This window comes from Lycium barbarum, chromosome 10, assembly GCF_019175385.1.
Source record: "Lycium barbarum isolate Lr01 chromosome 10, ASM1917538v2, whole genome shotgun sequence".
NCBI classification, from domain to species: Eukaryota; Viridiplantae; Streptophyta; class Magnoliopsida; order Solanales; family Solanaceae; genus Lycium; species Lycium barbarum.
The window spans coordinates 111,809,303-111,834,283 of NC_083346.1; the positions used below are offsets into that span (position 1 = coordinate 111,809,303).

The 24,981-nt window shown below is 33.5% G+C and overlaps 2 protein-coding genes across 6 annotated transcripts; one reads left to right on the top strand and one right to left on the bottom strand.

The window, feature by feature from the left end:
• Positions 1-1,167: 1,167 nt before the first annotated feature.
• LOC132613322 (uncharacterized) lies at positions 1,168-2,190 on the bottom strand. Its single transcript, XM_060327340.1, has one exon. It carries the CDS (start codon positions 2,188-2,190, stop codon positions 1,168-1,170), a length of 1,023 nt encoding a protein of 340 aa, XP_060183323.1.
• A 5,166-nt stretch (positions 2,191-7,356) lies between these two features.
• Positions 7,357-13,786, top strand: LOC132614339 (uncharacterized). Of its 5 annotated transcripts, XM_060328764.1 has the most exons (9): positions 7,365-7,462; positions 10,034-10,148; positions 10,218-10,256; positions 10,380-10,439; positions 10,574-10,905; positions 11,421-11,603; positions 11,879-12,022; positions 12,121-12,324; positions 12,690-13,786. In XM_060328764.1, exons 2-9 carry the CDS (start codon positions 10,061-10,063, stop codon positions 13,551-13,553), a joined length of 1,914 nt encoding a protein of 637 aa, XP_060184747.1. In that variant the 5' UTR covers positions 7,365-7,462; positions 10,034-10,060; the 3' UTR covers positions 13,554-13,786. The 5 variants fall into 5 exon arrangements, with proteins under 5 accessions (XP_060184744.1, XP_060184747.1, XP_060184749.1 ...); XM_060328761.1 differs by having other exon boundaries at positions 7,357-7,462; positions 10,034-10,256; XM_060328766.1 differs by lacking the exon at positions 7,365-7,462 and having other exon boundaries at positions 7,499-10,256; positions 12,690-12,983; positions 13,060-13,235.
• The last annotated feature ends 11,195 nt before the right edge of the window (positions 13,787-24,981 follow it).

Consider the following 24,981-nt stretch of genomic DNA (forward strand, 5'->3'; position numbering starts at 1 on the left):
CTTATCCCCTCTACTAGGAAATTGGCATTAACCACGGGCATATTATCCAACCATTCTTTATTAACAAACGCCCAATCTATTTTGGAAAAGATTATACTATCTCCATGCTTATCATTCCAAGTATACCTATTTCCTCCATGTGGTAACTCAATCAACTCGCAAGAATCAACACACGCCTGAAAATCCACAACTTCACTCAGACTTACTGGTGTGCCTCCAACTCTATCATCTGCATGTAGTACCACGTTAAAGTCTCCCATAATCAACCATGGTGTTGTGACTCCCGCACTTAGGCTTTCCAACTGACTCCATAACTCCCTTCTCTCCTCCTTGGTGTTGAATCCGTATACAATTGTCAACTGAAACTCTAATTGGGATACTTTATCCCTAACAGTACATGTAATACTTTTAGCAGAGCCAGTGACCAGACCAACCTGATAGTAATCCGGCCTCCAAGACAAGTATATTCTCCCATTGTAGTGGTGGTCTAAATTTGTAATGTATTCCCAACCTCCAAACATACTTTCCGCAACATGCTCTATTTTGTTACTTTTCACTTTGGTCTCCAACAATGCTACCAATCCAATACTTTCATTATTACATAGGAGTTTTACCTCCTTTTGTTTGTTAGGGGCATTCAAGCCCCTAATATTCCAACAAAGGATGTTATCCATTTCCTTTAGGGGCAAGATCAGTGCCTCCCCCATGTGCAACCTGACTGCTTTGGTGTGACTGGCTTGTACTTGGTCCTTTCAGCACGTCAAAAGGGTTCTGACTATACACCCCTTGTTTCCCCTGCACCTTAGGCATCCTGCTCGTATTTAGCGGAGACACCCAACCTGTACGTTTATCTTGTTGCTCCGGGAACTTCCTAATTGCTTCTTTAGCTTTAGCCCCTTGTAGTTGTCCTTCTTCAACCCCTCCTTGTGCTACACATGTGTCACCTTTCCTTGGCTCTGTGCCCTTACCCATTAGTGGTGCTGTTGCCTCGTCCCCTACTTGCTTTGGTTGAGTGGGGAAATCATTCCCCTCTAAAAGAGTAGTCTGCGCCACTAGTTGTTGTTTATTTGGTGGAGACCTAGGCTTCTTCATCCTGCACTCTAACTCTGAGTGCCCATAGTTTTTACAATACTTACATAACACAGGCTTCCAATCGTATTGAACTTTCTACTCGATGATGTTGCCCTTCTCATTCCTAAAATACACCTTATCCGGCAACGGTGTGTCCACATCTACCTCAATCAGAAGTCTCGCAAAATTCAACCCAATCTTCTTTTCAGTGTTCTTATCTGCCATCAAAGGTTTGCCAATGAGACTTCCAATTTTACTTAACCCTTTAGGACCCCAGTACTTGAAGTCCAACCCTAGAAATGTCACCCAAATTGGTACTGTATACAGCTCCTCTCGAGTGAACTCCATATCCTCATTCCAAGCTTTTACAATGAAAGGTTTATTGTCAAAGTGATATATCCCGCCTTGTAACACCTCATTCTTCCCTTCCAGGTTATCAAATCGCACCAAGACTATACCATTTTTCATCATTGAGATTTTGTTAATTCCGTGTTTCCCCCACTGTCTCTGTATGTATCCTCTCATCACAGCGAAAGGGGGATGAGCTCCCAGTACATAGCATACGACCGCATTCCTCCAATAAGCAATTTTTGATGTTATATCCTCAATTTCAATTTCGCATACGTGAGACTCACCTTCCTTGAGTGGCGACACAAAATCGAGTTTAAACCCAGCATTGGATATTTTGGATATGTCGAAATTGTCCCAAATTGAGCCTTTTCCCCTCATCTCTACTGCCGCGTCTACCTCATCCGCCCATGATTGCCTTCCAGTGTTGTTCGACATTTGCATTGCTTCCTCCCATTCCTGCATAATTGTTTGGGACCCTACTTTCTTCATTGGTGGAGTCGTCGTCTCCCTCGTTGCCTCCGCCCCTGTTTCCCCACTTCCAACCACAATCGCTTCATCAATTTCCAATTGGGATGGTAGTTCAACTTCATTCGACTCCTCACCTACGATTGCCATTGTCGCAACTGTAGACGGTGTTCCCGCAGTGTTTACACCCTTCGCACCTAGTTTCTTCTGGTTGTCCTTCATCTTCATCTGTGTATCCCCTTTTTTTCCACCTTCCTGAGCTTCGATCGCCTTCTGTGTAGGGATTCGAGTCCTCTTCCCCATGGGTGCGCACGCTAAGCTAACCTGCGCTGAGAGGAAAAAACCCTATCCTGAATTGAAATGTTCTTCAAATTTTACTTTTCAAAATTTTGAAGAAACTAAAAATATTAATATTTTTTTGTTGCAAATATTCTCTCGCTCATGCTTTTCTAAATAAACATGTTTTGAAAATCAAATTTAAATACTTTTCTGATATAAAAAAAAACCAAACCTATGCTTTTACTCAAAATAGTAAAGATATTCACCATAAATATTTTCTCATAAGTTATCTGGTGCATAAATTATATTCGAATTTATTCTGAAAAATAAATCAAAATTAAATTAAATGTTAACTGACGTAATGAATAGTGATTTTGTCAGCCTCTTTTGTCCCTTTGTCTTATTTATATATTTTTATGGTTGTCTTGTACACAACTAAGAGTGGCAAACATGTGTCGGATATGGGTGGGTCAAAAATAGGTTAAACAAAATTAATAAGCATACACCCTCGGGAAAAAAAAATTAAAACTTAAAATAAAACATTATCAGTAAAAAATTTAAAATAAGGAAAAAAATTAAATGAAAAATAAAATAAAAATAATTTTTTCTAAAAAAAAATTAAAAATAAACATTTTTAAAAAATAAAAATATTACAAAAATAAATTTAAATTATAATTAAAAAAGAAGTTAACCATGTTTGGAAGCTTTTATACTTATGGATGAAGGACAATTGATGGGTCAGTTTGGGCTCATTTGATGGGTCAGTTTGGATTGATGATTTGTGATGGGCCAACTTGGGTTAGCTTAAATTAGCCCATCTTCAAAATCACTCTAGCCCAAACCCATTAAAGCTTGAGCGGGTCAAATGGGTTTGGGCTACTTTTGTCATCCCTAGTTTTAAACAAGCTATAAATTTAGGAATTTTACGCATTATAGCTACTTCTAATACATAATTAGTGGTAATAACTACCTTTTATTTTAATTACTAATAATAACTAAATACTTTTCTAATTTAACTATTATAGCCACACAGTAACTTTCAATTACCATTTCACAAATACACCTAAAAATTAGCACTCCCAATCCCATATCCCCTTTTAATAGTAACAATATTAATCACTTAATATACATTACCATTCTCTCTCTTTTTTAGTAAATTCTTACCTTTTTAAAAAGGAAAGAATTTGTGAATGTCCAGTGAAATAGTCATCTTCTTCCTCTCTTCTCTCTTCTGCAAAAATTTCAATTCCAATCTCACCAATCAACAAGTTTTTTAGGGTTTTGAGAAGACGAAAAATATATATATTTGTGTATGTTCTATGATATAACCACCGATTGTTCTGGCTTGGCCGGTGATGTATTTTTGTAAGTTTTTCTATATATTTGTGTATTTTGTTCAAATTAATTCCATTAGTTCATCTAGTTTCAAATATACCGGTGATGCAAATACATGGTAAGTTTTCTATATATTTATGTATTTTGTTCAAATTAATCTCATCAAATACATGGGTGATGCAAATTGTTACTCACACAAATACATGAGATTTAATATAAGATACATGAGATTTGATTGGAAACTTCAAATACATTAGTTATGCTATCAAATACATGGGTTAATAAAAAATGAAATCAATATTGAAAGCTTCAAATACATTGGCTGTTGAATGTTTTCAAATTTTGAATTTTTGATTTTTTACATTTGAATGTTGAAGATTGGATGAAGGATTAGAAAACGGTTATGGAAAAGAAGTCTACAATCTGATTTTGTAGAAGAGTACGGTAAAAAAATACCAATTAATAACTAATTAAATGATCCCACCGTTATAGCCTAAAATCAAGGGATATGCTTTTTTTTTTTACTGTGTTTCTCTGAATTTACACGCTTCAAATACATCCGAAAATACTTTAATTTGGGAAAACATAGCTATAAATGATAATATTTAAAAGGGTAGCTATAAATGATAGGGAACTACCATAAGGTAGTCATTTGAGTAATTTTACCATAAATATATGTGGCTATAAAATCACGATATTAAGAGTAAAAGAGTAGTTTATACTCTAAATCTGAATTATTTTAATAATGAAAACTTCTTTAGAATCAACATGATTTGAAACTCAATGGATACCATGGTCGTCTTTTATCTCTATTGTAGACATTTATTACATATATATATATATATATATATATATATCAAATTAATAAATAAGTGTGCTTCTATTCTCTCTCTTTTTTTTTTTTTTAAAAAAAAGACTTTAAAGCGTGTAATCTTAAATTGGAAATGACAATCTTGGAGGTAAAAACTTATGAGATTAAAAGTTTTACTTTTCTTTTCAATAACAAGTGGAACTAAAGGACTTTTAGAATGATATATTTGAGATATCTAAAAAAATGATTTTAACTTCTTTTTGGTTTAAAAGATGTAAATAAATTGATAAAGTAATAAAACGCACTTTGCGTCCTTTAGCAATGCAAATTATATCTTGATTTACATTCAAACACAAACTACTTTAAAACACAATTCCCATTAAATTAATCATTTGAGATTTTCTAAATATGTATTTCTTGCTATATTTAATCTTCACTGCTTGTTAAATGTTTAACGAAGATAAACTAATACTTACTTTTGATAAATTTAAATAACTAAAATTGCTAAAAGTATATCTAAAAAAAACATTTTAAACCTACTTCCAAAACTATCACTCTATGTTTAGATGACTTAACTGTGACACCACAACTGAGGAAAAAAAAATGTGACACCACAAATTGCAAATAGCATGTGCATGTGAAACCTCACTATTCCTTTGTCAGAAAAGTGTTTACAAAGAGTATTGGTCACTGTAGGAAGTAATATAAAATGTTCTTTTTAAGGAAAGTATATTGCAATTAAACACTAACTAGTAACTACTATAAAAATGACATCTAAAGTTAAAAGCTACGCCACAAAAGTTTTGATTTTTGACTTTAAAGATAACTTTTAAGTCTAAAATTAGTGAGTACATTGAAGGAAAATGCAAAAGTCACCCCCGAATTGGTTCGAAAATATTATTTATATATCTTAACTTTACGAACGACTTCTTACGCTCTAGTCTTCTGAGGTATCTCATCATTCAATATTTACACAACACCTTAGTAGATTTATCAATAAAAAGGAGAAAAAGATTAATTCCACGTATAATCATTGAACATTACCTATTGTAATAGTAAAAATACAAGACCAATTTTTTGTCATATTAAAGTAACCAACACTTTAATATTAATAACAAGGCTATAAAACCATTTTTGTCACACCGAATACTGTAATTTATTAACTATAACTGTAAGGTTTATTGACTTTAATCACTAATAATAAAGTGAGTATACTTCAGTTATTTTAATGAGATGCAAGATAATTTTGTGAATTCATTGTTACTGTGGGTAAGGTTTAATGAGTTTACTACTGTAGTAGTAAAATTGAATTACTTTAATATGATAGAAAATAATTTTGTTACTTGATTGTTATTGTGAATCAATATATGAAATTAACAAAAATATGAAAATTGAGTTTTTTTTAATAAGGAAAATAACAATCTATGTCTATTTGGAGAAAATATTTATCCGAAATGGCTCATATTTCTAATATTATCCAACATTACCCTTTTATTTATTATTATACACTTTTATACAAGATTGACACATTGTCTATAGTAATTATATAATATTATATATCATATGTATAAATATTGTTACAAAAAAAGGTTAGCTATACAGATATAGAATAAGTATATGGTCACATAAATATAATATTTTATGCTGAATTGTATATTATTAAAATTATTTCTTTTTTATATCTCAAATTGTGCTTTTCAAAGTATTTAAAAATGATCACTATAAAGAGCAAGATCGATAGGTCAGCATAGGTGGGCCCAAAATCCGTTTTTAAGAAAATCAGATAGTGCGCCCCTTCCAATTTAAATATGGGAAAAGGACGCTATCTAGCCATTAGGAATTTATTTGGCTCATATTTGGGTTTAATACTCGATCTGACTTTGCGGTCCAACTATTCTCGGGTGCTAGCCAAGCAGTCAATTCACTTTCAAAAAAATCAAATTTTTTGTGGCAATTTTCGTCGCCGCTAAAGATTCACCACAAAAAAATTAGACTTTTTAGTGGCGACTAAAGATCAAAAAGTCGCCAGTAAAGGTAGACAAAAAAATTCATATTGATCCTTTAACACATATCCCAAAATATTTATAATATGTATATACTTATACGTTGATTGAGCCTTCAAGAAATATCCCAAAACATTTATAATATGTGTATATTTATACGTTGATTTAGCCTTCAAGAAGTATTCCAAAACATGTATAATATGTGTATAATTAGTAAGTATATGTTGGTTATACATTTATTAAACATAAATTATACAACAAGGATACATTCTCTAAACACATATTGTAGGGATACATATTCAATACACCAATGATATAGTTTTTATACATATGATAGATTTTTCTATACATCGTATCGTTGCTGTATAATCCATACAAAATAAATGGATTATTTTAAAAAGGCTACAAAATATCTTTTGAGCTTCTTGGGTCATCCAATTGTCAATAGTTTGAACCGGATGACCATTTGTGTCCTTTTCCCTTTAATAAATCTTTCACGTCACAAATAGGCAACATCAGTCAATACAAAAGGGATTTGGTCCGTACAAGATCTCTCCATTTCCTCAAATACACCCTTATAATTTCGACACATGTCCTCTTATTAATCTAATAGACTAGATTTGTTTAATTAACTAAAGAGTTCAACTTAATTGAGGTGTCAAAATAAAAAAATAAAAGACAAATTTAGATGGCCTCATATGCATTAAGCCTTATTACAATAACTATAGTTCAAATATGAAAATTGAGTTTATAAAGTATTAAAAATCTGAAAATATCATTTTCTTTTTATGTCTCAAATTTGTGCTTTTCAAGGTAATTAAAAATGATGATCATCATCACTATAAAGAGCAAGATCAATAGGTCAGCATAGGTGGGCCCAAAATCCCTTTTTTTAGGAAAACCAGATAGTGGGCCCTATCAATTTAAATAAATCATCCACGTCACAATATGCAACAATAATCAATAAAACAACCCTTCAATTTCAATTTATTTACTGCAATACCCTTCATCTCTGCAAAAATCACCATTTTTAGCAGTTATTTCTACTAATAATAAGAACGCTACACTTTCCATTTTATTTTAAAATAAATTTCTATAAAACCCTTTACACATTTTATTATTGGGTAAATTCTTAAAGAGTTTTCAGGTATTTCGTTTTACTACATTATTATACTTTCATGTTTAGCTTCATTTTTTTTTTGTTGTGTGTACTTTTTTGAAAGTGTTAGTGTTTGTGTTCATTATTTTTACAGTTTTTTCAGAGCAAAACAAGAAAACAAAATAGTGAAATAAGTTTGGGTTTTGATTTTTATCCTTTTTTTTTTTTTTGCTGAAATTCGTCCAATAATTTTGAGTTGAAGAGAGTTTGATTGTTTTTACAGTTATTTTTTCTGAAAAACAAGAAATAAAAATAGTGGAATATGCTTGGGTTTTGATTTTCATCCATTATTATTATTATTATGCTGAAATATGTCCAATAATTTTCAAGTTGATTGTTTTTACAGTTTTTTTTTTTAATTGCAAAACAAGAAAAAATAGTGAAATATGCTTGGGTTTTGATTTTCATCCATTATTATTTTTTTTATTTTTTTTTGTGCTGAAATATGTCCAATAATTTTCAAGTAGATTGTTTTTACAGTTTTTTTTTAATGGGAAGACAAGAAAAAAAAAACAATGAAATATGCTTGGTTATGATTTTTATCCATTACTTTTTTTTTTTTTTTTGCTGAAATGCATCCAATAATGTTGAAGTTGAGTGATTTGAAGAGAGTTACCATTTTTTTTTTACATTTTGTTTTGCTGCAAAACAAGAAAAAAATAGCGAAATATGCTTGGGTTTTGATTTTCATCCATTATTATTATTATTTTTTGCTGAAATATGTCTAATAACTTTCAAGTTGACTGTTTTTACAGTTTTTTTTTTAATTGCAAAACAAGAAAAAAAACAATGAAATATGTTTGGGTTTTGATTTTTATCTGGTATGTTTTTTTGGCTGAAATGCATCCAATAATGTTGAAGTTGAGTGATTTGACGAGAGTTTCCTTTTTTTTTTTTTTGTTATTTTCATAAGTTTTGGTTTTCTGCAAAACAAGAAAAAATAGTGAAATATGCTTGGTTTTTGATTTTCATCCATTATTTTTTATTTTTTTTGGGCTGAAATCTGTCCAATAATGTTGAAGTTGAGTGACTTGAAGAATGTTTGATTGTTTTTACAGTTTTTTTAAAGAAAAATAAGAGAAATAGTGAAATATGCTTGGGTTTTGATTTTCATTCAATAATTTTCAAGTTGAGTGACTTGAAGAGTGTTTGATTGTTTTTACAGTTTTTTTTAGAGAAAAATAAGAAAAAATAGTGAAATATGCTTGGGTTTTGATTTTCATCCAATAATTATTTTCTTGCTGAAATCCATCTAGTAATTTTGAAGTTGAGGTACCTGAAGATCATTTGATTGTTTCTACAGTTATTTTGTCTGCAAAACAAGAAAAAGATAATGAAATATGCTTGGGTTTTGATATTTATACTATTTTTTTTTTAAGAGAGTAGACCTAAAATCTATGTGATTTAGCTAAGAACAGAATAAAATGGATTTCAGATTCGAGTGAAGAAAGAGGGCTAGCCCCCCGGACTCCCGGAGGGCTTTCGGGGACTGGGGAAGACGGGTGGATTATAGAGCTTGGTTAGGGACTTAGGGACAAATGAAAGGTTCTGCCGTCGCGATTGGGCATGAACAAGCCTCGACTGGGCAAGCATTGATGATAAAAGAAAAACTTCCCCCATCGCATCATTAATTGGTGTAGGATTCAAGATCTGGTCAAACAAAAAAATCATACAGTTTATGCCAACTCATCAGGATTAAGCCTTAGTTGTTGAAGCCTTGTTAGCAACCCAGGCATCATTAGTAGTTGATATGTTTGGATTGTGTATATATAGACTGAAACACTATTTTAGAAAGACCTGTCAAAAGAGCATTTTGTCATAGTATGATGTGTTTTATCTTGGGCAAGTGGTCGTGTAACATAGCTTAGACATATCCTGATTAACTGGAGATACCATGGAGTTGCTTTTGATATAAACACAGCTCTTCTTTCTGGAGAATTTGGTCCTACTCTCCATCCCAATTCATGTGACACTTCTTTTGAGATAAGACGTCACTCTACTGTTAATATTGTTATTGTAAACAATTTTCACAAGTTTATTAGGAATCAAGTATGTACTTTGATATGATGTTTTTCGTTCTGCCAAACTAACTTTCCTATCATGATTTTGATAGTATTATTTTCCGCCACTAGTTAGTTACATGATATACAAGTCAAATTCTTGTATTCACTTTTAATGACATGATGTCGGACAATAGGACATGGGGAGCTCGATAAGATTCCATAATCTTGTGGAAGCATACTCTAAGTTCATCTTCTAGCAGTTTAACTCTGAAGAATGTGTATTTATGCATTCATGTGTATTTATGCATTCATCTATTAGATATATACCATTTCTGGATCTGAATTTATGTAGATAGACCCTATTTACTGTTCATACCATTTCTTCCAATGAAGGGAGCTTTTAAATCCTTCTTTCTAAAACCTGAAAGCACCGTAGGGACCATCCTTAGTTGTATTAGTTAGCAGGGCTGCAATGCGTTTTCCAATTTTAATGTGCAATTTTGCATTTTGAATTGTTGGCCACAAGGAGCTTTTACTGAATTTGGTAGCTGTACAGTCATTAGCTTGCAACGTGTATAGCTTAATGGAAGATGTAGTCTCGGAAACAGCCTCTCTACTTGCCAAGGTAGGTGTAAGGTCTGCGCCAGACCCCACTTGTGGGATTACACTAGGTATGTTGCTGCTGCTGTATTTGCAATCCTGCGTTTTTGTCTCTGATACAGGGGTAAACTTTTTTACAGGGATGCATTTGTCCATCTGGGATCTACCTTACACTGGAGGTGCCTACTTATTTGTAGCATTATCTTTCGATTAGTGGTTTGCCTACTTATTTAAACCTGTCTAGTTTTCAGGACAGAATACCCCTTTGGTTCTACGCACTGACTTATTAAGTTTTTCTTCAGATGAAAACAGTTTTCCAGCAAACAATTTGGCTCAAAACTTCTATGTCAATCAAAAGCTTGGTAAGTTTATTAAGTAGTTCTCTTGTTTTGTTAACTTCTTGAAAAGTCTATTACAGCCTTTACTTTTATAGACGTAGTTTTCGATCAATGTGCATCTGACTGGCCTCATATTTTCTATTGATTTGCTTCCACAGACACTATAGAGGAAGATGCCATAAATGAGAAATGTTGTCTGCAAGTGCTAGAGATACTTATTGCAAAAGCTGATACAGAAATTGTTGAACTTGAAGATGATATAGTGATGCTACAAAGCCAACTAGCCCGTGCTGATGAAAAATGGTTGGATATGTGCATTGCTGATTTGAATAAAAAGATTGATCACCTTGGTAGTTTGATAACGGCCTTGAAAAATGAAAATGTCCAATGTTCTGGTGTTCACTTGCAAACAAATAGAAAACCCTCAGAGAGAATCCATGAGAAATTAGAGACACCGCTGAGAAATTTCTCTTCTACACTAGACAAGCAGGTTTGGTCACAGAACATTTACTTGTTCTTATCTACCATTGCCTTGGATGCTGTGATTGTTGTTTCCTAGGCAAGATTGCTTAATCACTTGATTTTGTTAAGTTAATGCTAGATATTTAGTACTTATTGGATAACACATGTGAATTGCTGCCTCTTGTGAACAAAAGGAACTATACTTGTGGTTCAGTTGTACATATTGTAGCACCATCTTAGTGCCGTCTTTTGTGAAAATCTTCATTTTGTACTGATTCGACTCTGCACCACCCATCTCCACCCACCAAGAAAAAAAGAAAAAGAAAAAGAACACATGTGCATTGCTGTTTCACGTGAAGCATTTGGAATTCAATGTGATTCTCTTAAAATTGGGAAAAAAAAAAAAGGGAAATAATGGCTGTTAATTGTTGAATTATCTCTACCTTTATATAGCTAATAATCGTTGAACTTGCAAATTAAGTAGTTGGTTGAGACTAGACTCATACTCATGAATTTCCACAACTTCTACTTTAAAATCAACAGCCTGCAAACTCTACTCTTGGAAGTTCAAAGCTTGCTGCAGCTGTTCGTATGAAATTTGAAGCAACAGACGACCACAATTTAAAGGATATGGAGACTGTTGAAATAAATGGTAGTTTCTCTGTCCAGGCCAATGTTACGGTCCAGATACCATCAGTGGTTGAAGAAAGAAATCATCAAGAAACAGTAAGTGCTTATAATCTCACCTTGTTCTGCTAAGAGTTGCAAAATGCAAGAAAATTTGAACCAAGGAAATACTGTAAGCATCTTTGCGGGTTTTCACAGTCTGCAATTGAGGGTGCCGTAAGTGTGAAGAATTTGAGCCATTTAGGGCATACTGCACAAATTTATCAGATAAATATCTCTATGAATGTTAGCATTTCAGCTCCCTCATTGCATCAATTTTCCATCTAAACCCATCCAATTGACTGCATTGTGATTCTTCCTCAAACAATGAACAGGATGAGCACACCATCACCAAAGGTTCCAGTGCAAAGGAAAGCCATGCTAGTGAAAAGTTCACAACGAAGGTTTTGGACAAGTCTGATATTCCTGCAAAGCTGATTAATGCAAGCAAAAAAGAAAGTCCTTCACATCTCAACAATGTATTTATAGAACTGCTTACTGAGCCTTCATTCATATAAGGTTATATATCTATCTAGATGTTTCAACTAACTGGTTAGCTTATCTACTCTTACGAAAGCAGTTTGCATGTGCTGTTTTAAAGAGTGCAAGCACAAAGCCTCTAAAAGGCACAGCTCATTCTTGTGGAACAACAAAGAGGAAGATCAACACATCAGAAGATATTTTGGAGGATGAAGTGATGCAACAAAGGTCTACTGATGAAAGGATAATCATAAATTCATCCCCAGAAATCGAGGAAACAAGCACTGGAAAAGAACCTAAGGTTGGGAAATATCTTCCATTTTCTTTAGTGTGCTATCACAGTATTGAAACAGGCTAGGAGGCTTATTTTTCAAAGATGTATTGCCTGAATTAATCTTCACAATGCTGGTAATGTAGACTCTTGTCTCAGAGTTTAGCTTATATTGAAAAGACGAAAAGCCACGGGTAATATCTAACGTGCTTTAAATCACAATACAACAACTAAAGATCTTCAAATCAACTTTTACAATTTTCAAATCTTAGTTTACATGTCATTCTTTATCTTCCCAATGTAGTTTTTAGAAAAGAATTATGACCTCTCAAATTTTTTATCGGGTTCTTATTTAAGACTTTTCCGTCTAAAAGGGGGACAATGTCATTTGACAGCCTGCTGGAGCAATTCTGGTGACCCGTCTAAGTGCTGTAAAACAAGAACCTAGAGAATCCGGATATGATGAACAGACACAGAATAGAGGGAAGGCTGGTCAGACTAGAGAAAGGCAAACCTCAAATCAGTTGATAAGTAAAAAGCAGACTGGTGCAGGATCTTTTCTTGGAATAAAGGGTGAAGGTCTTCCCATTGAAACTGGTCATGCTAAAAAGAAAGACAGAAGCAAGCAACTGGAAAAATTACAAGGTGAACTGCAAGTGAAGCAATTCCCCAAAAGTCAAGTACTAACAGTAAGTAAACCTAACTCAAAGTTGTCCCTGAAGATAGAAGGTCGGAGGCTGAACTTCAAATGTAACGTACCTTCAGAAATGGTTAAAGAGCCATGTCTTGCCAAGGAATTAGGATTCAAGTCACCTTCTGGTCTAAAACTCAAGAGGCAGTGGAAGACTGAAAGTACTAAGGAGAATGGAGGTGACGAGTTTGGATACAAAGCAATCAAGGGAAGTCCAGAGACCAGTTCAACTTCTTTGATTCACATGAAGAAGAGAAGGATAACAAGTTCCACGGGACCAGTCCTCCAAGAGAATGAGAATTTTAGAGATTTTCAGAGTAGATTGGTAAAATCATATGACAGATCAAATCAAAATATTAGAGTCAATAAAGTTGAGAATGATGAACTTCTTGATTCCACAGCATTCATTGTTCCATCACCAAACATCGCAGATCTCGAGAAAATGACAATCAATCAACTCAAGGCTGTGGCAAAGCAAGAGAAACTGGGCAGCGTGTATAAGCTTCGCAAGGCTGAGCTGCAAGAATTCCTTCGCTCTAAGCTGCTAGCTAAAGGTCGGTCAACATAAAGCAATCTCTATGCCCACTTTTTGTTGCACATTCTCAAATTGAACATAACAGAATTGTTTACAAGTTCTTATGGGAAGAAAGGAGCTCTCAAGGGGGAAACGGGATACTAACAAATGATGTTCATCTAACCAACTGTACAGAGAAATTGAAGCTTTGCTTATAATGAACAGATATATGAGAAAGAATATAGAAAAATTGATTCTAGGAATTAATTGTAGCCAAGTTCTACCCAGAAGGCTTTACTTCTTTTGTTGATAATTACCCTTCTTTTGGTACTGTATTGATCATTACCCTGGTGATCATGAAACTTCCTTTGTAAAGCTAAGTTTCACAGTTTGTTTAGTTTGCTAATTGAGCCTGACATTTTGCAGCTGTTTTTCATTATAAATTTACTGTCCATAAATAGGTTGTAGTTTAGTACTAGGTCTTGCTGCTTCCACTTTTGTAGAACTTGGCAAACTATGCTTAGGAGCTTGCAGAAACATTGTTGCAATAATCAAACTGTGGATCAGTTCTTCTGCACTGATATGCTTTCCTTATATCAGAAAACTGTTATAGCTTTCTTTTATGCAAATGTATAATAAAGAATGAGAAGAATTCGTTTTTTTTTTTTTTTTACGAATCTATAAAAATAAAAATCCATTCTTAAAATGAAGCAGTTTTGGTTCTGCTCACTAAAATACCAAATTTATATATATAAAAAAAATCCTTTTCATGAGAGCTGTTACGGGCTGCCTTCGTTGTGCCTTGGCGCCCATAACCCCTGGGATAAAGAACGGCTGGCTTGTTAGAGCATTTGTTCCATTTGCTTACTTTCCTATCTTCTTGTTTGGATGATCATTCCTTATTGTACTGTATTTATATTTTAAATACGTACATTGTTAAGCAACACTTTTTCTGTTGGTGGTGCGTGGTGGCGAGTATCCCGTGGAATTAGTCGAAGTCCGCGCAAATTAGCCCGAACACCACATTTATATAAAATATATATATATAAAGTTCCAAGGCTTACTATTTATTTAAGAAAATGGAAAGTTCCTTCACCTGAAACATTTATGGAAGTAAAAATTGAAGGTTTTGCACGGAGAATAACTGCTAATTGTTTTATACTATATGTTATTTTGAAAAAATGTAATTGTTGGGATTACTCAAAACTGAAATTAGAAAGGCAATAAAGGATTTTGAAAATTATATTTTTCCTCCACAAAAGTAAAAATCAAACAATTCATCCGAATATTAGTGTGCATAGCCAACCAGTAACTAGTAGAGAAATGTGACTGTTTGCCTAAACAACTTGTTATATGGTTATTACATTTTTTTTTTCGTTCTCCAACCAAAAAAATAAATACTATATATTTTCTACTCAGATAATAAACACCAGAAAATATGTAAGTAAATCACTCATTTTTACTATGAAAAACATATAAGTCGCAGGAAAATATTCTCTCACCCTAAAATTGTATGAACACTGCAAATGTTTAGTGGGTAATGGAATTTTGAGTGCTCCAAAATGCAAACTTTAAGAGATATGTCATAAATTGAGAGAATATTAATTTACGTTATCTTAATTTAAGAGAATGACTTTACTGACAAACCTGATTACTAACAATATAGCTTGAATGATACTAAAAATCTAAATGAAGAATTAAGGGAATGGACGGACGTAAGCTTAGCTACGAATGGAGACTCATAATTGTAGAGATAGCATTGAATTAAACAACAAAGATGAGGTTTTAAATTTTAATTATTAATTTGTTCTTGGAGCTTTCTTTTCCTTTGGTAAAACGTGCCAACAAAATTATTCACACCAATTTGTCTCCGATTTTTCCTATTAAACCACCAAAAAGGAAATACTGAATTCATTGAAGGCGTAAAGCAAGTCTAGTGGGTTATGACTTATGAGAAATGAGCAAATAGACATCTACTGAATTACTGATGATCAAGAAAATTATACTTTAAGTCATTTTTTAACGTGCAAACATTATTTGGGTGATTATACCCCTACTAAAACACGAAAAACTTTAAAATTTCAGCACACCTTGAAATGCTAGAACTCCAGGAAATGTTCTTGTAGTTAAAATTGATGCGGTTTGAAATTTCTAGAGTTGAGTTATGCAGTTCAAGCTTCAGGAAAATTTATGGAGTTTGAACTTTTATAACTGAAAATTCATAAACTTTTTATGGAGTTTGAGTTCAATTTTATAAGTTTGAGCTCTAGAATTTTTACTGAACTCCGTGATAGAGTAACGAAGTTTCAACTATATAAGTTAGAATTCTAGAACAGAGTCACGAGTTTCACTTATTCGAAAAATATATTTATAGCAAGACTTGTTCAAACTTCAGAACATTGTGAGTTCAAAAGAGATATCATGGATGAAATAATTCCATTACCTATCTTAAAACATTATCATTATTTCATTGTTGCTACCTATCTCAAACCGCATGAAAATTCCTGGAGTTTGAACTTTTTACAAGTTGAATCATTCTTGGAGTTTCAAACTCAAGAAACATTTCTAAATAATGCGTTGGAGTTCTACTTATCAAAATTTTGAACTCTAGCATCGTGTGCTGGGTTTTCCGTGCTTTAGCTATAAATATTTTTGTCGAAATGTTATTCCCACCTTAAAAGTTAGGTACTTTCCAATTATTATTTGAGACAATGACTAAATTTTGATTGCCGGGCTATTCCGCCTATTTTTTTAAGGGCATTTTACATAAATAGCAAACATTTGGGGTTTAATCAAACTGCATAACTAATGTTTCAATATTTACGTTCTGTAGCAAATCAGCCTAGCTCCCTCATGTGTATTCATTTTTTTTTAGCTGTATTCATGAATACAACAATTTTTTTCCCACTGTATTCATAAATTGGCTTGTTGTATTCATGAATACAACGAGTAAAAACTGAATACATATACACCAATAATTACACAAATACATCATATTTTCCGGTATGTATACAACAGATACAGGCGAAAAATACAGTATAAAACATTCATACACCAAAAAATTAACAAATATGCCATATTGTCCTGTATGTATACAACAAATACAGGCGAAAAATACTGTATACAACATAGATACACCAAAAAATTAACAAATACGCCATAATTTCCGGTATGTATACAACAAATACAAGTGAAAAACATTGTATACACGGTAAATATACAACAAAATAAAGCGAAAATTTGGACTTTTTCTAGATTTGACAGGAAAAAATTCCGGCGAATACAGCGAAAATCTGGACATTTTTTTTCCGTCGTAGATCTGAGTTTTTTATTCTTCTCCGGCATAGATCTTAGTCTTTTTTTTCTTTTTTGCTTCCAACAATGCTCAGATCCGTCGGTATTGGCTCTTTTCCGGCGTAGATCTGAGTTTTTTTCCTTTTTGGCACCGGAGAAGAAAGGAAAAAGGGGTACCGCCGGAGAAGAAAGGGAAAAGGGGAAGGGGCTGGCAGTGACGGTGGTGAAAGGGCACGACATTTCGCCGAAGCTCCGGCAGTCTGTGTTGGCCGGCGGCGGAGCAGTGGGGAGAAGAGGGGGGAGAGAGATGGGAGGGTTGGGTTGAAAGTGAATAGTTTGATGGGTATTCTATTTTGTGTGTATATATACATAGTTATTAAATGTCATTAATACACAAATGTTTGCTATGAGAAGTAATTAAGTTAAACTATAGCTACTAAATGTCAATACCCACTAAATGACTACTTGGCAACCTTATTTTTGCTTTTTAGATGCATTTTACTTATTTACATCTGATGTGCCGTGAATTTTAGCACATTTTATGCCTTTGTAACTAGACATGTTGCTTGATTTTAAGTGTTTTTACATTGTTTCTTATGTTATTTTTGTGTTTTATAGGGTTGATTAACTAAGGATTGGAAATGAGAAGTAATGCTGAAAAAACGGACAAATTGGAGCTAAGCGACGCTCCGTAACTCATGTTACGGACCGTAACTCATGTTACGGACCGTAACAGGGTCCGTAACTCATGTTACGGTCCGTACCTTTGAACCGTAACAGGGCCTGAATTTCCAGAAAGTTTTCATTGAAACCATCAGTGTTACGGTGGAGTGTTACGGTCCGTAACTCATGTTACGGTCCGTAACATGTCACCGTAACATGAGCTAAATTTCCAGAGAGTTTCAATAAAACCTTCAGTGTTACGGTTTAGTGTTACGGTCCGTAACTCATGTTACGGTCCGTAACCCTTCACCGTAACATCATCCAAAATTCCAGAGAGTTGCCAAGTAATTGTCACCACTTACGCTTCAGAAGGACGGACCGTAACACAGGGTACGGTCCGTCGCATGGTGGCCGTAACGTCAAAGTGGTCAAATGACGAAATGAAGGACGGACCGTAACCTGAGTTACGGTCCGTAACAATGCGGCGTAAGGGCATTTTTGTCCAGAAACTTAGCGCGATTTTTGGCTCTATAAATACATAATGTAGGGTTTTAATTCAACATTCAGATTTTATTTTAGAGGCATAAACCCTAGGTTTTTAATCTTGAAGTGGTTGGAGCATTTAAGGCAACAACTTCACTCTCATTCCATCTTGTATTAGTATTGTAAGTGTATTATGTTAATCTTTAAGCTTTTTCTATCAAGAAACATTATGAGTAGCTAATTTCAATTCTAAGGTTGTGAATCCCATGATGGGTATTATGTGAATGAGTTTCTATTATTGATATATGCATAATGGTTGTTGTTATTTATTCTATCTTTGAGTTGTAACGTTGGGTAATGATTGCAAGCATTAGCCGAAGCCATTATATTGACTTTTCTTGGGAAAGAGAGTCAATATTGGTAAGATTGAATAACAATGACTCGAGGCGTTAACCCTCGTTTAATAGACTAACTTAGGAATAAGAATAAGTCTAAATTGGCATCATTGGTCGCTCTTCGATTGTAACTCTTTTATATTCGGAAGAATCATAAAGAGGAAATACTGCTTAACTGTTGGGAAACATTAAGAAGTCTTTAAGAGACCAAGTGCATATTCATAGAACAACCATTAGAAGTATATCACTTTGAAACCTGAAGCATAATATCTAATCAAATTGGGGAACACAACCTTAGTCTCTCTCTCTCACATTAATTACATTTTAAGTCAAAGTATTAAATTACATTATTCAACAATCAATTCAAACTATCCGGAATAGGATTAAAGCATCTAAAGACCGGTATCGCATACGATTAGTAATCTTTTCTCTCCATATTCCCTGTGGGATTCGACCCCAACCTTGTTGGGTTACTATATTTGACAACGTCCGCTTTACGCCATTAATAGGTGTAATTTGAGCGTATCAACATCACGTAGCAAACATATATCAAAACTCAGCACTTGTTACTTATTGTATTAGCGACGCTGTATTCATGAATACATTCATTAAAATTTGCTGAATTTTGTATTCAATTTAAATGTATTCAAACTCAACTATATTCATTGTAGCTATTTTTACACTGTATTCACTTTATTATATTTAATCGGTTGTATACAAAACACAGAATTTTGCACTAAAAAAGTTAACGAATACACTCAAAAGTTGAATACAAAGAAATAAAATTTACTCTATTCATTTGTATACACTTCAAAATTCAATGTATTCATTTGTATACAAGAAATAAAATTAACGAATACACTCAAATACATAATACAAGAAATAAAATACTTCCAAACACTGAATTGTATGCTAAAAAATTAATGAATAAACTGAATTGTATGCTAAAACATTAATGATTACATTAAAAAAGAAACACGATTTTTCAGATCCGGCACTGGAATTTGACTGGAAAGGTGGTGCATCAGCCAGATTCCGGCAAACCAACATCTGACTGGATCTGAGGCATACCGGATATGACCTATACCGGATTCCAGCAAAGCAACATTTGTCGACGGTAAAGATCTGATGTATATCCGGTCAGATCCGACCAAGATCTGACCGGATATGACCGTTAAAGTTCGCCGAAGGAATTGCATAACAGAAATTGCAAAACGTCATAATCCCAATATAGTGGATACATGACACATGGATAGCAGAAGAAGAAACCTAAAGAAATTCGAATCAGTAAGGAAGGGGAAAATTATCTTCATGGCGGCGTCACTCTTCTCTTTAGCTTTGTTCAAATAAACCAAATCTGATCCCTCAAATAACCGGCCACTTTCGTGGTGGCCGGTGGCAGAGCAGTAGGGGGAAGATGGGGGGGGGGGGGGGGGAGATAGGAGGGTTGGGTTAGAAGTGAATAATGCGATGATGGGGTATTTTACTTTGTATTTATATATAGTTATAAGTTGTATTTAACATATTATTATTAGCTATGGGATGTAATTATTTTAAACTATAGCTACTAAATATAGATATGTAATAGAATTAGTTATGCTACGTAGATATTCCAAAATAAAAAGCAACGGGAATCATGTACTATGAATTTTCTCAAAATTGGTTGAACTTTAAATATATTTTTATTACAAGATATTTTAAATATGAGTGCTCAAAGGGGCCACGTAGTGTCATTTTACTAGGACCCGTTTGGCCATAAGAGTTTCAGTTTTTTTTTTCACTTTATTTGAAAATTAGCGTTTGGCCATGAAAACACCGAAAACTCTGTTTTCACTTTCTTCACAGATACATTCAAATAACAAATATTCTTTACAAGAAATATGAGTCCGCAACTTAATTGACGCAAAAGTGAGATTTTGATCCAAAATACCCACTTAAAAAAAAAAAAAAGAGAAGTTACAGTACTACCTTTTGCGCAGGAATTACTTAACAGTTAACAGCGTTGTTAAGTCCTTTTGCGTAGAAAATTCCTGCGGAATAGGTAGTATTATTTAGCACCCCACGTTTTTTAAATCTTCACTTTTAGCTCATGTTTTTTCTATTTAATATGAATTTTGGATGAGGTAAATCCATTTCATAAGTTTAAGTCATCTTTTTTCAAGTTCTTGAAAAAAAAAAACTCCAAAGTTCATTAAAAAAAGGCCTCTCCTCCTTTAGCTGTTAAGTTTTCTTTATTTTGGGATGGAGAGATTTTTCATGATAATAATACTGCTCGTTATAATATTAAACCACAATACCATGTTAAGTTTTTCAACTACCTTGGATTACGAAACATTACTCAATGCCATACACAAAAGAATGAAAAGTAATCGTGAGTATGGATTATCTGTAATAGAAAGATATTCAATATTCATTGCACTGCAAGGTTTAGTGCTTTATGGGGAGTGGAATATCATTGATGATGAGTCTTTGAGTGAATATTTGAGGGTGCCGGAAGAATATAAGGGGTTAATTACCCTCAATGTTCTTGCAATGTATGTTGAAAAGATACCTCACAGTCGTAGTGAAGTCTTGGCCAGGACTCGTCAGGAAGTCCCTCAAGTCCAGCCTACTCATGGTAACACTTATACGGACTTGAGTTCTTATGGAGACATTTTGAGTGGTCAAGTGCCGCTGGGAACTCTAAGCCAGCAATTTAATCCAAATTATGGGAAAAATTATTAAATATCCAATTTTTTAATTATTATTTTGTGTAATAGCACATGTTTATTATACGTATCGTAATAGTAATATTTTTTTTTGTATCTCTTTAGGGGTTATACACATGATATGAGTAATATTGTGCAATCCTCTCAGTTCGGTGCAACTGATTATTATCGGCAGGTATACTTTTTATTAATTAAATAATATAAGTGTTTTGATGTTTAGTATTTATAATACTTGAGCTGCTCTGTAGTGAAAATTATTCACAAAACTCGCCAGTTGTACTAAACGTTGATTTCAGTGCAGTTGCTCTTTCTTCAAACCCTGACAATATTGATCATCATCGGTAGGTTCATCATCTTGATATTAAATAATCCATGTATATATTTTGATGTTGGTATTTAAAATATGTTACCTATTTTTCGTGTAGGAAGAGGCCTTTACTAGATGGTGATGATTATCTAAATCATATAAAAACATCATCGAGTGGTAGCGATGATATACCGAATGCACAGGTATCCGCTGTTGATAACGTAAATATATCAGACAATGAGGTTAATGTTCATCCTCATAGGCAGGAACAACAACTAGTAGAAATGATGCAAAGTTGACCACACCAGCAAGAACTGCTGGCAAGAAGCCTAATTCACTAGCACGAACTGATGGCAGAAAACCCAATTCAATGGCATTCTGACGTGATTCCGTATCTCGACTATCTTCAAGGTCATGATGATGCTTTTGTCTTCCCCAGAGAAGATGATCTAATTCGCCAAAAATTATGGAAAGAACCGGTCGATCTTGTAAATGATGAAGTTCACCTTGCAAAAGGCATGATGTTCTAATTCAAAAAGGCATTGCAAAAGGTCGTCATTCCGAAAACTCATATTTTATGCATTTAAGAGTTGTGCAATATAAGTGTGTCATATAAAGCGGTCAAAAGCGAGCATAGTGTTATCAAATTAAGGAACCCATTTCGGAAACTCATATATTGTGCATTTAAATGTTGCACAATATAAGTGTGTCCTATAAAACGGTCAAAAACGAGCATAGTGTTGTCAAATCAAGGAGTAGCAGTATATAAAATGAATGACCAACCACTAGCATTCACATTAAAACGAGTTATTATGCCAATTTGGAACCAATTTTCTGATATTGGTTCTATTACATGTTATAGCCCAGCAAAATATTCGAAGTAATGGGTAGGACATTGAGAACTAGATGAGGATGATTATAAATAATCAAATAACCCGAACCATATATACAATCAAGAATACAACAATACAATGAGAGTTGAGTGAAATTGGCGTGTTAGGGAGGCCGAAATGCTAGAACAAAACTTGAAGGCACTCTAACTCAAACGTCCAAAAAGTCGTGCTATGTCAATGCCTCGTGGTACGCCACAAAAGTTCAATTTTGCTCTTAACCGTTTTCGCGAAAAGAACAATCGAATGAAAATACGTTGCCTCAAGGTAGAATATGGTCAACATGGTTACGTCAAATTCAGATCCAAGTGGGATTCGGACTGTGAAATATCCGATGAAGATGAATCCCCGTGATCCTATTAATATTTTTTTTATAATAAAGTAGATAGGTAGGGTCATAATGACGACCCCAAGGGTACTTGGGGGTTTGCAACTATATAAGTAGCCTTTCATTTGTTATTAAACTACAACTTATTCAATGTCGAGTAGTAGAAAGGTAGATTGATCGGTATTCCTTCCAAATGATTTGAATAGCAGTGGTGCTGAAAGCTCAAATCATAGCAGTTATTTCGATGAATCGAGTTATCTTGATAACAATGAATTCAAGATAGATGATTTAAAACCCCACCTTCTTATAGAGCGTAATGATTATTTTTGCAATGTGGAATATTCAGATCCATGAGAATATTATTATGGGTTACGTCGAGAATGGGTATATCGGCATGCCGAATCAGAACGTCTTGTTCGTGACTTGAAAATCTTAACGCTCAAATCACAACAAGGTTCTCAATGACCATGCCTCGAACTGATCCACATTCTTGTGAGGTTGCCGTACAAAGGATTAGAAAAGAAAACAACAGAATGCTAGCAAGACATTGTAGATTTTACATACTAAAGTTAGCCGAAAAACAATCATCATCAACTAATATCTACAGAAAGAAGATTTGTCTTAAGAAACCCAAAATATTGTTCTGAGGACGATATTGAGGATTTCTATTCTAATGATGATTAGGAGTTATTTTGGTTCACTTGCTTAGTTTTGGGGTCATTTAAGTTCCAGACTCATGATTTAATTTGTATTTTTAATTTATGATGAAGTCATAAATTTGAAGAAAATTAGTATGTTTTTAATTTGCTTTGATTGTTATAGTCTATTATTGATTTATACAAGCTTCTTAGAGTTAATAAAACATAAAAAGTTCAACAATTCACAGTTTTAAAGAAAACACAAATAAATTAGTACATAAAAGGCCCCGATTACATAATAATTGAAAACGTACAATTAGTAAAAACAAAATACATAAAAATAACAAACTAAACCGAAAATACATAAAAATAATAAACAACAACAAGATAGCACAAATAACCTTCCAAAATCTCAGTTTTTCTTTCAAAACATTTTTCTCGTGTTGAGTGTCTCTAAGGTTAGCCTTGAAAAAACTTTATTTTTCTTTGGATTCTTTTAGCAAGACCTCTAAAAGATCAATTTAGAAGCTTAAATTGCAACTCAAACTTCACGGTATCTCTAGTGATACGTGAAGTCGCGGTATCTCTATCAACAGGAGGCTTATTAAACTTTATTCATGGGAATGTCATCTTCCTATCGAAAATGTTTGCAACCATTCATATTCTATAAACATTATAAGAAAATCAGTTTTTGAAAGTAAAATATGTAGATAATGTAAAAAAATCTAAACCCTAAAAACTTGTAAAAACACTTACTTCGGGCACTTTACAATGCCAAAAATGACGACCCAAATTATCTGGTCCTTGATGTTCTTAGCTTACAATAATAACCGCATTCACAAACATCGAGTTTTCTAGCAAAGTTTGACGTTTTGGAGCTTTGAGGCATGATTTTCGGGGGCTAAAGTATGTTGAAAGAGTGAAAATAGAGGAGGTGAAGAGTGACTTGAAAATGGTAAAGTGTTAGGGTTTATATTAACCCCTATTACGCAGGAATTTCTTGCGCAAAAGGAGTTAACTGTGCCATTACAGACTTACAGTTAACTCCTTTTGCACAGAAAATTCTTCCCCAAAAAGTAGTATGTTAACCATTTTTTTACTGGTTTTTTATGATCAAAATCCCACAAAGTAGGTTATTTAAGTTGCGGACTCCAAGAAATATAACTACACACAATAATTACATCTTCAACTCAACTTCAAATTTTCAAATAAAGTAAAAAAATATTTAGTTTTCATGGCCAAACGCCTACTTTATTTGGTTTTCATGGCTAATGTTGGGTCAAATTATAGGAGAAAAAACTGCAATTACACGCTTACGTTTTCATCTTTCTTTCTCGCGTCAAAAAGTCTTTCTTTTCCGGTGGGTTGACTCTGAATTCTTGATTTTCCGGTGATTTTTTTATGATCAAACCAACAAATGACATCTTTTTCTTCATAAACTTAGTTGGCCGACGGGTACATTTACTTAAGTTTCCATTGTATTTATCTTGTTATTTACCAAGAAAGTTTAGTGACCTTTTATCTGGTGGAATTATAATTTGAAGTGTTGTTTAAAAACAGGAATTAGAAGAAAAAAACTGCAAATATACGATTATATTGCATATAATGAATTTTACCAATTGTTTCTCTCTTTTCTCAATTGTTATTTTTAAGTGTTGGTTATAGTAGTATGATGGAATAGAGAATAATAAAGAGGAAAGACTTCACTTTTTTCACTATTCATAGTCTTTATGGTAAACTTCTTATCATCTTCCAATTTCAAGTCATAAAATTATA